At 37.4% G+C, this 16,202-nt stretch overlaps 1 protein-coding gene across 1 annotated transcript in view; it reads right to left on the bottom strand.

Moving 5' to 3' along the window:
• Positions 1-16,202, bottom strand: part of SAMD8 (sterile alpha motif domain containing 8) — a 50,466-nt gene that overhangs the window by 10,618 nt on the left and 23,646 nt on the right. The window contains exons 2-3 of the mRNA XM_036735458.1: positions 8,571-9,154; positions 158-253 (exon numbers count right to left, since the gene is read on the bottom strand). Of these exons, the coding sequence (XP_036591353.1) occupies positions 158-253; positions 8,571-9,154 (680 nt within the window). The remainder of the gene's footprint in view (positions 1-157; positions 254-8,570; positions 9,155-16,202) is intronic.

The following is a 16,202-nucleotide window of genomic DNA, read 5'->3' as shown; positions in this document are numbered from 1 at the left end:
CTTTAAAAAATTTTTTTCTTATTAAGTACAGCTTGGGAAGAAATAAACTTCAAGAAAGTAAAACAGGTTTATTAACAACAAGGCTAGAATAAGGTGTCAAGATAGTTTCTAAAAAGTCAAAACATTAAACTACTTGCAGCCAGGAGTAAAGGAGTACCTGTGTTTGTGAAGGAGAAGCACCAGCAGCCAGATGTAACAGAGAATGACACCACACACTTCTGTCATGGCAAAGGCCCATGGAATCCTAGGGACACTGAAATGAGAGAGGAACACGAGGATGGTTTTGTTTAATGGAGGATGAATTTTAAAGAGGTCTTTAAAAGTGAAGACACAGACAGACAGACAAACACACACACGTATGTATATGTCACTTTGCTGTTGGGAAGAAGACTCATTTTTAGTACTCAAAGGAGGAAAACCACAGGCTTAGAAAAGTGCCTCATACATAGGAAATATTTCATAGTTCAGTCTTCACAAAACAGTAAGAGTACTGAAAATTATCTTAAGAAACTTTAGAATTCTTGCAAATTTCTAAATCCAAGAGGAATTTCAATGCAGCCTTTAAAAAATAACTATCTGAATAATGGTTTAACTTTTTCATGTAAGTTTTCCCAGTAAAAAAAAGGAGTGCCACTATGATACACTGGTAACCACCACCACAGCTGCCACCACTACTACCAAGAGTTGTGCTTGCCAGTTAAGTGTAAATGTCTGTATAAATGAGATATTACCATTCAGTATTTGTAAATATAACTGTACCTTAGAGCACTTTGGGATTTCATGATTTCAAATGGGTTGGAAATCAGTTATTTCCTAAGTATGTCAAACTTGAGAGGGAAAAAAAAACTGAATAACAATCCTAAGTTATATTTATTTCTATTTTTTTGTTCTTCAGAAAAAGTATTAGCAAAATAAAACCTTAAAATATTTTTATCTTTTTCAACTGATAAATTCCAAAAACAAGTATTTTCAATGTTTTTTGAGAATCATCAGACCTTAAGAGCTGTCTACTCCCATTATTCTGCCTCCAGACTAGATCGCACCAAAGCCATCCTGCGTGGGTGATTCAATTGCTGATAAACATCATGCCGCTCTCCGATTGCTTCCCCTCCTACCCACAATGCTTGCTGAGGGGGAACCACAGAATCTTAGACCAAAAAAGGCCTTCAAGGGTCATCTAGTTTAACCTCCACCTAAGTCACAAATATCATTCACAATCTCCTGGGGAAGCAGTCATACAGCTTCCACTCATAAGCTTCAATGGTGGGGAAGTCATTACCTCTACAAGGCATTTCTGGAATATTCAAATTGTTAAAATGTTTTTCTTTATGCTGAACTAGGATCTGCCTTCATCTAACTTCTACCATCAGTCCTAGCTTTCTTCTTCTTTGGATGCCACCCCAAAAGAACAGATCTGATTTTACATGGCAAGCCTATAAATATCTGAAGATTATTACTGTGTCCCTCCCTAAATCTTCTTGCCTCCAGGCCAAAATATTCCTCAGTTTCTTCAACTGATCCTTGTATGAATCTTGAGAACCCTTCCCCCCCCTTGCTATCTTGGTTACCTTCCTCTGAATAGTCTCTACTTTGTAAATTCAACAAACATTAGTAAGTTCCTACTACATGCATGGTACCATGAACTGTTCAAGAAATAGAAAGATGAAAAAATGAGACAGTTCCTACTCTCAAGGAACTTATTTTGTACTAGAAGGATGTAACATGTAAAACTAGAAGGCAGGAAAGAAAGAAGGAAAGGAGAGGGAGCAGAGAGAGTCAGTGAATGAGAGAGAGAAAGAATAGGAGAACAGACTCAGGAATAATTGAGTTCAAGTCCAGTCTCAGACACCTGGAAGCTATGTATGTGACCCTGGACAAATCACTTAACTTCTATCTGCTTTATGTGCCTAACCTGTAAAATGGGGATGATAGTAGCACCCACCTCCCAGAGCTGTTGTGAGGCCTTAAAGCATCATATAATTTGCCAGGTGGTAGGAAGGTATGGAGCTAGTGGTGGTAGTGCAGAAGGGTGGATAAAGAGCCAACTGAGAAACCAGGAAGACCTGAGTCTCACCTCACCCCCCCAAAATACTGGCTATGTGATATATAAATATTAGCTATTCTGTAGCCCTAAACAAGTCACTAATTATCATCTTGGTACTCTAGGCAACTATAAGACTAAATTTTAGGGAAGGTGTCAAGCAACATTGGCAGGGGGGGCTTCCGTACCCAAAAGTTCCCTATAATAATAACTAGCATTCACACAGCACTTTAAGATTTGCATTTTATATAGGTTAACTCATTTAATCCTCACAACAACTCCATGAAGTAGATACTTTTATTATTCCCATTTTATAGATAAGGAAACCGAAGCACAAAGGTGCCGTGTCCAGCATCACCCATCTAGTTAAGTGTCTGAGGCAGGATTCAAACACAAATCTAATTCCAAGTCATAGGCTCTATCTAGTGCAAGACCAATGAAATCACAGTTACAGTCTCTCTCAATGTAGATAAGCATAATATAGGATAGGTAATTTAAAGAAGGAAAGAAGATGAACAACCGGAAGGGGATCGTGGAAACTTCACACAGGAGGGATACCTGAACTGAGACGTGGAGGAGGAGGAGAGGCTGAATCGAAGAGGAAGTGCATTCGAGATGTAAGGAGTTGTGTTGGTAAGCAAAATGGCCTTTGTTTTCTTTGAGTAACTCAGTGTATTTCATTGAGCCTTGCTAGGTGCTGGGCCCCAGGCCCAGAGCCCTATTAGGTGTGGAACCTATGTGGGTGCAGATTGGTGACTGGGGTGGGGCCCAAGATAGGGCTGGCTAAGGGGAGGTGTTAACTCCAGAGCCATGCCCTATTGGGTGTTAACCTAATCTATGTGGATGTGAACCTCCCAGGGTCCTAAGGGGAGGGGCCAACACAAGAACCAATCACCAGTGCCTGGGCTCTGGTCATTCAGACGACACTTGATGATGTCAAAAACTCTATAAGAGGAGAGAAGACAGCTTCAAGATCCCTTTTCTGTTGGAGCTCTACCTGCAGCAGTGGTGGCGAGTGTGATTCTGGGCCAGCCCTTGTTCTGAGCTCCCGGGTTGAACCTAGATGTTGGTAACCATGAATTGTATTGGGTCTGTCTGTTGATATTTGTAATTTGTTTGTATTTTGTTCTGAAGTTCGGGGTGCTGGTTTTTTCCCCTGAACTAAGTGAATGATATTTGTATGCTGAATTAAAATAAGCTTGTCAACCCCTTCACCCTGCTTTCCTTAGTTAGATCAAAAGAACCTGTGCTTTCCCAGCGTGCCAGCAGCTTTCTGGGTGCTGGCTGTGGGTGGATCTTACACCCCCACAGAAGCTGCTAGCCGGATTGTTAAAACAGGAGTAACTTGTATGAAGGCACAAATGTTGGCTATGGCAATCAAACTCTTTGAGAACATCTGCTGAACTGGGATGTAGGGTTGGTAAAACAAAGCAGAATAAAATAAAGCTGAAAAAGAAGGTGAGAGCTAGCTTGTGAATGACTTTTAACTCTTTACTATTAATCAACATTTATTAAGCATCTACTGTTGTTCCAGGCTTGGTGTTAAGTGCTGAAGATTTCTGAGCAACGGATTGCCATAGTCAGATCTATGCCTCAAGATACCTATTTGGGCTGTGCAAAGGATCTACTGGAGAGAAGAAAACATGGATAGCAAATAAACAGCTATTTATAACATTCTGGCCAAAAGGTTATAAGGACTTGAACTAGAGTAGCTGGTCATTGCTTCTGTGAGTAGAAAGAAGGGAAAGGATGACAGGGATGTTGTAAAGACAGAATAGACAAGATTTATCAAGTGATCAGTTATATGTGAGGAGGAAGAAGGAAAAGTGAAGGCTGGTTCTAAGTTTATGAATTTAGGTGACTGGGAGGATGGTAGTACCCTCGACGGAAACAGGGAAGTCTGGAAATAGGGAATAGAGGAGTATGTTTATAGACAATTATATATCAATGTCTTTCTAAAAATGAAGTAAACAGACCTGACCAATACTCTAGACACAATCTTATCAGGGAAGATGACCGTTATCACTGTCACTTTCCCTTCTCTGTATACTGTATTTCTATTACTGATAATTAGTAGAAAAGTCAAACCATGGTGTATATGTTTAACAATAAGACTTTGATCTGGAAATTTCTCTTGATTTTAAGGATAAAGGGCCCTATGCAAACACAAAATATGGAATACATTACTATGTTTTTCATTTAAGAATAACATCCTTAAAATAATTTGTAATTGTGATGCTAGAGAACAGGCTGTCTCTTGAAATACAAATAAGGCAATACCAATCTAAAATGTAGCTAATGTAAAATGATCTATAGTCTTATTAATTGTAATACAACGTAATATTTTGGTGACAAAAGCTTTTGATAGTTTGCATAGAACTTAGGAAAAGATGACTTTGAAGAGTAAAAATGTGTTCGTGTGTCTCTAGTTTTTCCTGGTTATTCCAGTATATCTCTCTAGTTTTCTCATTTCCTAGGGGAAAATGTGCCCTGGTAAACTGACATACGTCTACTTGACAAAAAACATCCTACCTACAGTAGACATATATTCTAGCATCATTACCTAATGACACTCTTTTTTTTTTTGGAGAGGGGAAGGCAGGGCAATTGGGGTTAAGTGACTTGCCCAAAGTCACACAGCTGGTAAGTGTGTCAAGTGTCTGAGGCCGCATTTGAACTCAGGTCCTCCTGACTCTAGGGCTGGTGCTCTACTCACTGAGCCCCAAGCTGCCCAACCTAATGACACTCTCAAAGTCATCCAATTCCTTTATATTGCCTATATTCACCACGTGACCTTCTAATATTAACCTATTTTCCCAAACAGACTTTCCTAATAGGAAGAGAAGAAGCTGATCAGTTGGCAGGAATGTTCCAGTCAGCCTGGCAGGTACATTTCAACGTTAATTAGTAAATAGTATTCTGGCTTAGAAATCAATTTCTTGAATTTCACTAGCAAAAAGTGTCTCCTAGAGTCTGATGAAACCTGAGTAAACAGATAAAAAATAAGTTCCTAAATACACAAAATGAAGGACCAAGAAGCCTAGACTCAAGAAGCCCTGTTAAAAAAAGCAAAAGTCGCATACATTTTGGCCCAGCAATACCACTTCTAGGGCTGTATCCCAAACAGGTCATAAAAACAGGAAAAGGACCCACATGTACAAAAATATTTACAGCAACTTTTTTTGTGGTGGCCAAAAATTGGAAATTAAGGGGATGCCCATCAACTGGGGAATGAGTGAACAAGTTATGGTATATGAATGTAATGGAATACTATTGTGCTATAAAAAATGATGAGCAGGTGGACTTTAGAAAAACCTGGAAAGACTTACATGAACTGATGCTGAGTGAAGTGAGCAGAACTAGGAGAACATTGTACACAGTAAAAGCCACAGTGTATGATGACTGACTTTGATAGACTTAGTTCTTCTTAGCAATGCAAGGACCTAAAACAATTCCAAAGGACTCACAATGGAAAATGCCATCCTTATCCAGAGAAAGAACTATGGAGTCTGAATGCAGAGTGAAGCAGACTATCTTCTTTTTTGTTCTGTTTTTCTTTCTCATGGTTTCTCCCATTTGTTATAATTCTTCTATACAACATGACTAATGTGAAAATATGTTTAATAAAAATGTTCATGTAATGCCTATATCGGATTGCATGCCGTCTTGGGGAAGGGGGAGGGGAAAGAGGGGGAGAAAATTTTAAACTTATGGAAGTGAATGTTGAAAACTAAAAATAAATTTAAAAAAAACCCAAAAGTTTAGAGAAACAGTTTTTAACTACAACCAAAAATAGAAAGTTGGCTCAATTAAGCAAACAGTTCTTTGTCACAAATTAGAGCTGAAAAAAATGTCTTCTGAAACAGTAAGACACAATTTCATAAGTTTCCATATTTCAACAACTATTTCATTTACAAATACTGTTAACTATTACTATCTCTGCTAATCTGGGATTTAACAATCAGTACCCATGGAAACAGAAGACTTCTACCAACAAGGAGACACATTTGAAGCCCAGAATCTACATTTTAGTAGGAGCTTCTAAAAACAGAAAACAAATTCAGATAAATCTGAATAACCCCAAGCCAAATTAAATTAACTCGAAATAGATCCAAAGTTGAATCTAGAGTAGTTAAAGGCAGTGGTGTCAAACTCGAATAGAAATGGATTCATGCCAGCAGCATACTGACTTTAGAAAACCACAAATGAACATTATCTATTGTTGTACAGTATTTGCATTTATTTTGTTAAACATTTCAGCTGCACAGGGGAGTTTTATGCCTACCTGTAGCCCCTAGTTTTGATACCACTCTGCTTTAAGGAAAGAAATCCCTATACATTCTACAAGACACCCAATAAGAAAAATTTATTTTAATGATTAAACCTTTTTGGTGACACAGTGAATTGCTATCTAGTTACATCACCCAAATGTGTGACAGGAAGACATTAAGGCAACAATGGTTGTTGGTTGCTTCTTAATTTTCACTGCAATCAAGTTCCACAGTTTTGCCTGTGCTCCTTGTTTCCAACATGCAGGACCCTACTGCCTCTATCCTTCTTTGGCTTTGATTCTCTTCAGGGTCTGCGATCCATGAAAAGGTATTTAAGTGAAAACTCCCTCTCTGAAGTGCTTATGTTGAGCAAATTAAACATGACAGCAAATATACAGAGAAGGGACTAAACAAGTCAGTCCAAAGTAAAAGTCTCACAGCTATTGAGAGAACTAATTTATATGTTGCTAATTTTATTATTCAATTATCAAAAACTTCCAGTGATATTTAATAAATTAAACAATTTTTGTAGAAGTCAAGAAAAGACTTTCTTAATCACCTTCTCAATAAGCCTCAAGGCTTATTGCCTGGAGGATCCTATTGCCTAGAGGATCAAATACAATTTGGAGTTTAAAGCCCTTCACGACTAACTTGGCTCTCCTATGTTTCAGACTTACTCTGCATTGCTTCCCTTCACATACTCTGCACTCTAGCCAAACTGGTCTTCTGGCTGTACCTCCAATTCCCTTTCCATGCTTTCCCAGAGGCTGCTCCCCATACCTGGAATACTGTCCCTTCCTTCTTGTCTTAGAATCCCTAGCTTCCCTCAAAACTCGACTCAAGCATCACCTTAAGGGGCTTTCCTGACATCCCCTGCCGCAAGTGTGTGCTCCCTCCCCACTTCTTCTAATTAACTAGTATTTAGTCTGTTCATGTTTTCTATATGCTTACATGCCTACAACATTGTATATTTTATCTCTTCTGTAGAATGTAAGCTCCTTGAGGGAAGAAACTATCATGTGTTCTTGTATTCTTAGCATCTAGCATAATGTTTGTGATAGCAGGTTCTTAATAAATGTTTCGATGGTTAACTTTTCTATCTTAGATTATAAATATAGATCAAATCACTTTTTAGGCATTGAAAATGTTTTTAAAATTCCCTGAACTAAGTTGTTTTAAATTTACTTTTAAAGAGTATTTGATTTACGAATTACTTGCCTTCTCAATGGGGTTGGGTAGGAGGAAAGGGGGAAGGGAGAAGGAAGAGAATTTGGAACTCAAAAACAAATGTTAAAAATAGTTTTTACGTGTAACTGGGGAAAATAAAATACTAAATAAATGCAAAAAAAAAATAAAAACAGGCCCCCCCCCCCCCAAAAAAAAGAGAATTTGATTTAGAGTCTGAGGAGGACATGTCTGACTCAGATACTATGTAAGTGTAGTAACCTAATTTCTCTGGGCCTCAGGTCCTCAACTGTAAAATGAAGGGGTTGGACTAGATGACTAAGGTACTTTCCAACTCCAAATCCAATGAACTTTAAAAATAAAGACAAGGCATATATGGTTCTTGTACAAATGGAAAAGAATTTTTTCCAAACCTTCAAAATGGTTGGGAATTTCTGTTCTTAAAATTTAGTTTACTATCACTGAGCAAATATTTGGTGACGATTCTAATAACTAGATGTTATCTAGTTCATTTGGGCTAACCTGTAGGCCTCCAAAGATTACTTGAAATGCAGAAGAACTGTTAACCATCAAAACTTGGAATCACAGAAGCATAGATTTAGAAGTCTAATATAACTCCCTCATTTTTCACTGCCAAAACACTGTCACATTGCCAGAGACAGATTATAACCCTTCCATAACTTGGTAGATGGTTTTTGACAGTTGCTGTGTCCAGAAAACTTCTCACCTTGTGGATAATGACAAGACTCCCAGAACTTTTAAAGGCTGGGCTGGCTGGTCCTTAAACAACAGAGTTCACTGCTAAAGAGATACACTTGTAGGAAAATGAATTATTGGTATTCTTTTTCCAGTCACGTGGGCTAAGTTCTAAGTCACTGGGTAAGTAGTTAACTAGGTTTTTAAAAGTATACTTTAATACACTAATGCTAAATAAAACAAATGGTGTATAAAACCAAATGAGATATAATACTAATTACCACAGACATTCTGTTTTAGACTATTGTTTATTTAGTTTTTAAAACCACATTAAAATGGCTTTTTAATTAATACATTAACAACAAACAAATACTTACCTATCTAGGAATATATCTGGTAGTGGTGGATAAGTCTGCATGTCAGGCACTCGTTCATGGACTATAACCATGATGAAGGATGTAAACCCAAATACTATGAACACATATACGCAACTCAATATGGTCTTCCAGTATTCTGGGTCTAATCTTCGAACCATGTGTTTGTTCTTCCCATTCATGTACTGGTACTGATCTGAATTCAAGTCAGTGATAGGTCCATCACAGTCATGTGGCAGTTCCCCATTACAAAGCCAGTCTGAGCCCGGCAGAACACTGATGTAAGGTGACATGGGGCCAAGGAGACTGTCACTGCTGTAACCCAGCTCTTCTAAAACATCAACATGTACTTTTTGCAGTTTACGTATTGATAACATCAACCTTTTGATGTCTCCCAAGACTTTAATCTCCAGAGGAGGTGACCGTAGGTCATATTCAGTCAATGTTAGCAGTGTGAGTCCATCAAGTCTATGTTTATTGCATAAGATGTCTACATACTCAAAAAAGCCTTCATCTTTCAGCCATATAGCAACATGCTTAGTAGTCCAACGGCGAATGCAGAGTTGGTTATGCGCTGCCATTGTCTTCTAGGAAAAAAAATGAGAACAAATTAAGCACAAACTGAAAAGGTTCTACACCAAGATCTATACAGATATGTATGTGTGTATGAATGTATGTATTCTAGAAAAAGCAACTCACCCACACAGCTATATTTCCTTCCTAGAGGGGTTAAAAGGAAAATTAAATTTAGGGAGTACTTGTACATTTACAAAATGTTTTTCAATAATTCATTATTCTTAACATATTTGTATTTCAACATATTTATGACTGTAGTCCCAAAATGGGGGGCGAGGGGGGGAAGGGGAGGTATCTTAAAAATAGGAGAGCCTATCATATGTTTTTGTGAGATTAAGACTTTTTTTTTAAATGTTAAACAGATGCTACTCAAATAGATCTGTGATCACATCAAAGCAAGTGTTCCTTCTAAGGTACAGATCTGTCTATGTTTTTCTATAAGTTTGCCATAGGAGCTAAATCCAATGTGCTGGGATATTCTAACTACAATTAAATTAGAGTGATCCTCTGATTGGAATCAATTTTAGAAAATGCTCAGTTTGGCTATTAGCAAAAGAATGAGACATATAGGAGACTCAGATATAAATAACATCAAATTTCTCAAACATGCTCTGAAAAGAAAGTTCTCTAGATAGCTCCATTAGTTTCTGGAAGCTCTTTAGAATTGTCTTTTACCTCCCATGTGAACAATCATAATATACAGATGCCAAAGTTTTGAAAGAAGGTATAAATTGGAGAAAAAGTTGGGTAACTTTTATAATTTGAATATTCCTTCAGAAAGCTGACATGCCTATAATCCCAGGGAAGTTGAGACTGAGGTCTGTCTCTTGAGATCTGGAGTTCTGATCTGCTATGGATTCCAGGGGTAGGAAACCTGTAGCCTGGGGGGCGACATGTGCCTCAGGTCCTCAAGTGCCACCCTTTGACTGATTCCAAATTTCACAGAACAATTCCTGTTAATAAAAGGATTTGTTCTGTAAAACTTGGACTCAGTCAAAAGGCCGCACCCAAGGACCTAGAAGGCCATGTGTGACCTCGAGGCTACAGATTCCCCATGCCTGATAGCCAATCATATGTCTGAACCAAGTTTGGAATTGATATAGTGTGCCCCCGGTACTACCAGGTTGCCTGAAGGAAAAGATGAATCTGCATAGATCAGAAATGAGCAGATCAAAGCTCCTGTGCTGCTCAGGTTGGGACCAGGGCCACGAGGAGCACCTACACTTCTAGCCTGGGTGAGATAAGGAAATCCAATTTTAAAAACCCCCAAAACTATATTGGGCAATCCATTTTCAAAATTGTGATCATGGAGTATTTGGTGAACTAAAATTTAAAAGTTTCAGTATCATCTGAAAGTAGTAAAATATTATTTAAAGTCTTAAGTTTAAGGGGTCAGACTTTAAATGAATATTTTGAAAGTTTTAAAAACTTAAGCATTTTACATTTTCTACTGTTCTGATCCTATATTTCTCCCCTCATATTCTTTTGAGACATAAGTATTTTTTTGTTACTGGGATCTGTACCATGTTTTAAAATAAAAATAAGAGCAGACATTATATATGCTTTAAGGTTTACAAATACTTTACACACATCATCTTTTTTGACACTTAAAAAAACCTTGTGTGAGAAAAATTAAAAGTCTATTATTTACAGAAGAGGAAAGACACTCAGAAATGAAATCATTTGCCCATGGTCACATAATACTCATGTTTTGGAGGGAGAAATTCAAACTCAGGTCTTAACTGATTCCAAGTCTATATTTTTTTCCACAGTAATGTACACTGACTCCCAGATCATAACCTGAAAGCCAAAGGCACGTGCACAAACACACGTATATGTATATACTACATATGCATACATAGATATCTATTTATATTTAAAATATCTGGCTAGAAGGGACCTCAGAGGCCATCTGGTTAAAGTGGTAAATAATTGAGACTCTCTCCCTCTCTCCCTAAAGTGCTATGTCATAGTTTCCCAAATTCACAGAAACAAATGAGGCCAAATTTATTTGTATCACAATGAATCGCTAACTCATGAAAATCCTTCTACTCCCTGTACAACAGGGAGCTTTCCTAAATATCAAAAGATACTTGTTGACAAAGGCATACTTAAGCATTACCTGTTCTCACTGCGGTTGAAAAACAGAAAGCAGACTATTCACATATAAATTTTTATATAACATAAATAACATGTATGTATATATATATTTAAATGCCACACTAAACATTATCTTACAATACTTAAATACTTAAAAAGTAACTCCAGATTTCAAAGGACCTATAATTTTCTACCACTGGTATTGTATGGGGTCTCTCTGCTAGATCTTAAAAACAAGCTTTTAAAAATTTTTTAAAATTTTTTTCCTGATTACATGTAAGAGCAGTTTTTCTATTCTTTTAAAAAATTCTCTTCCTTCCCTCACACTGAGAAGGCAAGCAGTTTGATACAGGTTATACAAGTGCAGTCATACAAAAATATTTCCATATTAGTCATGCTGTGAAAGAAAACACCAAACAAAAAAAAATCCAACCCACAAAAAAGAGAAAGTAAACAAAAAAGTATGCTTCAAGACAATATCAATTCTTTCTCTGGTGGTAGATAGCATTTTTCATCATAGGTCCTTTGGATTTTGTAAGAATCATTGTATTGCTGAGAACAGCTAAGTCATTCACATTTGATTATCATACAGTATTGCTGTCACTGTGGAAACTGTTTTGGTTCTGCTCACTTCACTTTGCATTAACTCATGTAACTCATTCCAGGTTTTTCTGAAAGAATCCTGTTCATCATTTCTTATAGCACACTAGTATTCCATAACAGTTATATACCACAACTTGTTCATCCAGTCCTCAACTGACAGGCATTCCCCCTCAATTTCCAATTTTTTGCCAGCATAAAAAGAGCTGCTATAAACATTCTTGAATATATAGGTTCTTTTCTTCTCTTTCGAATACACACCTAGCAGTAGTATTTCCGGGTCAAAGGGTATGGAGAACTTTATAGCCCTTTGGGCACAGTTACAAACTGTTTTCCAGAATGGTTGATCAGTTCACAACTCTACCGACAGCACGTTAGTGTCCCAATTTGTCCCTACTTCCCTTCCGGCATTTGTCATTTTCCTTATCTGTCATGTTAGCCAATCTGATGTGTTTCAATCTGAGCTGTTTTGATTTGCATTTCTTTAATGGACAGTGATTTAGAGCATTTTAAAATATAAGTATAGATACCTTTGATTTCTTCCTTTGAAAACTGTCTGTTCATATACTCTGACCATTTGTCAATTAGGGAATGACTTTTGCATTCTTATAAATTTGACTCAGTTCTCTCTAAAATGTTGAGAAATGTGTATTATCAGAGATACCTGCTGTTGTAAAAAAAAAAAAATTCCCCAGTATCCTGCTTTCCTTCTAATTTTGGCTGCATTGGTTTTGTTTGTGCAAAAAAAAAAAAAAAACTTTTAAATTTAATGTGATCAAAATTATCCATTTTACATTATGCAATACTCTCTATCTCTTGTTTGGTCATAAATTCTTCCCTTACTACAGATCTGGCAGGTAAAATATTACATGCTCCTTAATTTGCTTGTGGTATATCACACTTTATGTCTAAATCATGTAATCCATCCTATCCATTTCTGTATTATGGATGAGTCCATCCCATTCACATTCACAGTTATGATTACTTTGTATTTCTCCCCATTTGACTTTTTCCCTAATTATCATTCTATCTCTTTTTCTTTCCTTTCACCCTATCCCACCCTAAAAGTATTTTGTTTCCGACCACTGCTTCCCCAAATACACCTATCAGCTCCCCCCCACATCCCCTTCCCCTTCTTCTTCCCTGAAGTGTAAGATAGATTTCTATACCCAACTGAGTGTGCCTGCTATTCCCTCTGAGCCAGTTTCAATGAGAGTAAGGTTCAAGCATTGTCCACCATCACCCTCTATCTTCTCCTCCCCTAAGCTCCTTTATGCCTTTTTTACGAGATAATTTACCCCAGTCTCTCTCTCCCTTCCCTCCCTTTCCCAGTACATTCCTCTTTCCCACCCTTTAATTTTATTTTTTTGGATATCATCTCATCATATCCAATTCACACCCATGCCTTCTATGTATATTACTTCTAACTGCCCTAATAATGAGAAAGTTCTTAGGAGTTACAAGTATGTCGGAATGTAAACAGTTTAACCTTACTGAATTCCTAATGATTTCACCTTACTGTTTACCTTTTTATGCTTCTCTTGAGTCTTGTATTTAAAAGTCAAATTTTCTATTCAATTCTGGTCTTTTTATCAGAAATACTTTAAGTCCTCTATTTCACTAAATACCTATTTTTTCCCCTGAAGGATCATGCTCAATTTTGCTGGATAGGGGATTCTTGGTTGTAATCCTAGCTCCTTTGCCCTCTGGAATATCATATTCCAAGCCTGCCAATGCTTTAACATAGAAGTTGTTAAATCTTGGTTAATCCCAACTGTCACTCCACCATATTTGAATTGTTTCTTTCTTTCTGGCTGCTTGCAATATTTTCTCCTTGACCTGGGAGCTCTGGAATTTGACTATAATATTCCTGGGAGTTTTCATTTTGGGACCTCTTTCAAAAGGTGGATTCTTTCAATTTTTATCTAACCCTGTGGGTTTAGAATATCAGGGCAGTTTTCCTTGATAATTTCTTGAAAGATGATGTCTAGGCTTTTTTTTTTAATGGCTTTCAGGTAGTTCTTAAATTCTTAAAATTACTTCCCTTGGATTTATTTTCCTGGTTAGTTGTTTTTTCAATAAGATATTTAACATTTTCTTCCTGTTTTTCATTCTTTTGAGTTTGTTTTCTTGTTTCTTGATGTCTCATGGAGTCATTAGCTTCTAGTTGCCCAATTCTAATTTTTAATGAATGTTTTTCTTTAGGCCAATTTGGCCAATTCTGCTTTTTAAGGAGTTCCTTCTCTTCCATGGATTTTTGTGCCCCATTTGGCCTATTCTGTTTTGTAAGGTGTTATTTTCTTCAGTATTTTTTTTTACCTGTTGATTCTTTTTACATGATTTTCTTGCATCACTGTCATTTCTTTTGCCAGTTTTTCCTCCAACTCTGTTATGTGCTTTTCAAAATAATTTCTGAGCTCTTTCAGGAATTCTTTTTGGGCCAATTCACATTTTTCTTTGAGGCTTTGTATGTAGCAGTTCTGACTTTGTTGTTGTCTGAGTTTGTGTTCTTTTGTTGTTGTTTACACATTTTTTTTCAGCCTATTTCCTGACTTTTAACTTTATGTAAAAGTTGGGCTCTGCTCCTGGGGTACAGGGGGTGCTACCCCAAGCTTCAGGTTTTTTGTGCTATTTTCCGAGCTAGTTCTGGGGATCTATAGCTTTTCAGTTCTTCCAAGGTGGTCTGATGTAAGGAGGGGTTTGGTCACTGCTTTCCTGGCCTGTGTTCTGGTCTGAGAGTAACTACAAGCACTCTTTTCTGTCCCGGTACTGTGTGCAGGGTCCCTGCTCCTGGAGTGCTCCTCCTTGCCCTCTAACTATGACCTGCATATGGACAATGCAACAGTCCCGTTTCTAGTGATAGCAAAGGGTCCCCTGTAATCTCCTGACCAGTTGTCTGACATCAGCCCCGCGCCCCCCCCACTTGCCATCTGTGGGCTGAGAACTCCAGAAGGTGCCATCACCAATTCAGCTGTCCCCTAAGACCTGCAGATAGCTTGCCAGGACATGGTCTGTGCTGGACTGCACTATGCTCTCACCCCAGTAGGAAGACTTTTTCTGCTGACCTTCTAAGTTGTCTTGGGCTGGAAAAATTAATTACCCTGTCCTTTTGTCAATTCTGTCACTTCAGAATTCATTTTGAGGCATTCTTTCAATGTTGTTTGGAGAGGAAATTCGGGGAACCCAGGATAGTCCCTGCCTTTACTTGCCCATCTTGACTCTGCCCAACAACAAGCTTTTTAGTGCATACATCCTTAGAGATAAAATTAATAACTCCAATCGGTCTAGTAAAAAGCTAGTAAATAGTGTTTTTAATCAAAGTTTTCTGACTTACACTGAGATTCAGGAAGTGGAGAGACATGTACCTAAGTCCTCTTTGAGGAGACAGGACATCACCATCCCACGGGTGCAGGTTGTAGGATTTCTTCAGGACAATACTTGTAATTTACATTTATGGTCAGTAACATTCAAAATATTACTGTAGTTCACAGGGCTTAATGGTTTCATCACAAATCTCTCTCTTTTCCAATAGATCTTTTAGACATTTATAATTCTCTATTTAGTCTTCAATATTTTCAAACCTGAGATCTAAACCCTGAAATCAATTTTGTTAGGAAAGTAAAGGAACATATTAGCACCCAGCTTATTTTAAGTACACTGGGAATGTCACATACAAATCTGACCCTTCTCAAAACCTATCTCTCCTCATGCACCCTGGCTTGGTTATTTCAGACTTGAGAACCACAAGCACATGCTCAAAGGGTGCAACAGTACTATGTAGACAAATGCTTATCTATATATAAAGGTCCAATTCATCTTTCGTCTTCTCCCTATTCAGCCATCTTCCTTCCAGTAAAGACAGAAGAGCTTACCACCAATGTGTTCCAGGTCACTCCCATTCTTTCACCGCATTATTGTTAAGATTGTTCTCCAGTTCAGTTTACCCAATTTTCTTTCTTCTCACATTTTTGCCAAATAACCTTTACTCCTTAAAACATTTTCTTCTGACTTGATTCACTAGTTTTCCTTTCCACCAACACATTGCTAACAAAGAACCTTTGATGTTTCCTACCTGGATGCTCCTTTGAGCCTGCTACTAATATACCCTGAAAACATGACACATCTTGTAGTTGCCTATTATGATGTTTCAGGTGAGAACATGTCCTATAATTATATCATTCTATGATCTTAGGATTGTATTTTATGCCACAGAAGCAACCAGTGTTGATCCAAATTGTTCAAAAGGAAGTTCACAATTTGCTCTTCTCTTCTTCTATACCTCACCCCTTAGAATTTTTTCCAAATTAGTTTAATACATTCAGGTAATATTATTGAGGTTATTTGTAGTTTTGCTAAAGA

This window comes from Trichosurus vulpecula, chromosome 8 (assembly GCF_011100635.1).
Source record: "Trichosurus vulpecula isolate mTriVul1 chromosome 8, mTriVul1.pri, whole genome shotgun sequence".
Taxonomy (NCBI): Eukaryota; Metazoa; Chordata; class Mammalia; order Diprotodontia; family Phalangeridae; genus Trichosurus; species Trichosurus vulpecula.
Note: the sequence above shows the minus strand (reverse complement) of the source record. Positions and strands in the feature narration are given on the sequence as shown.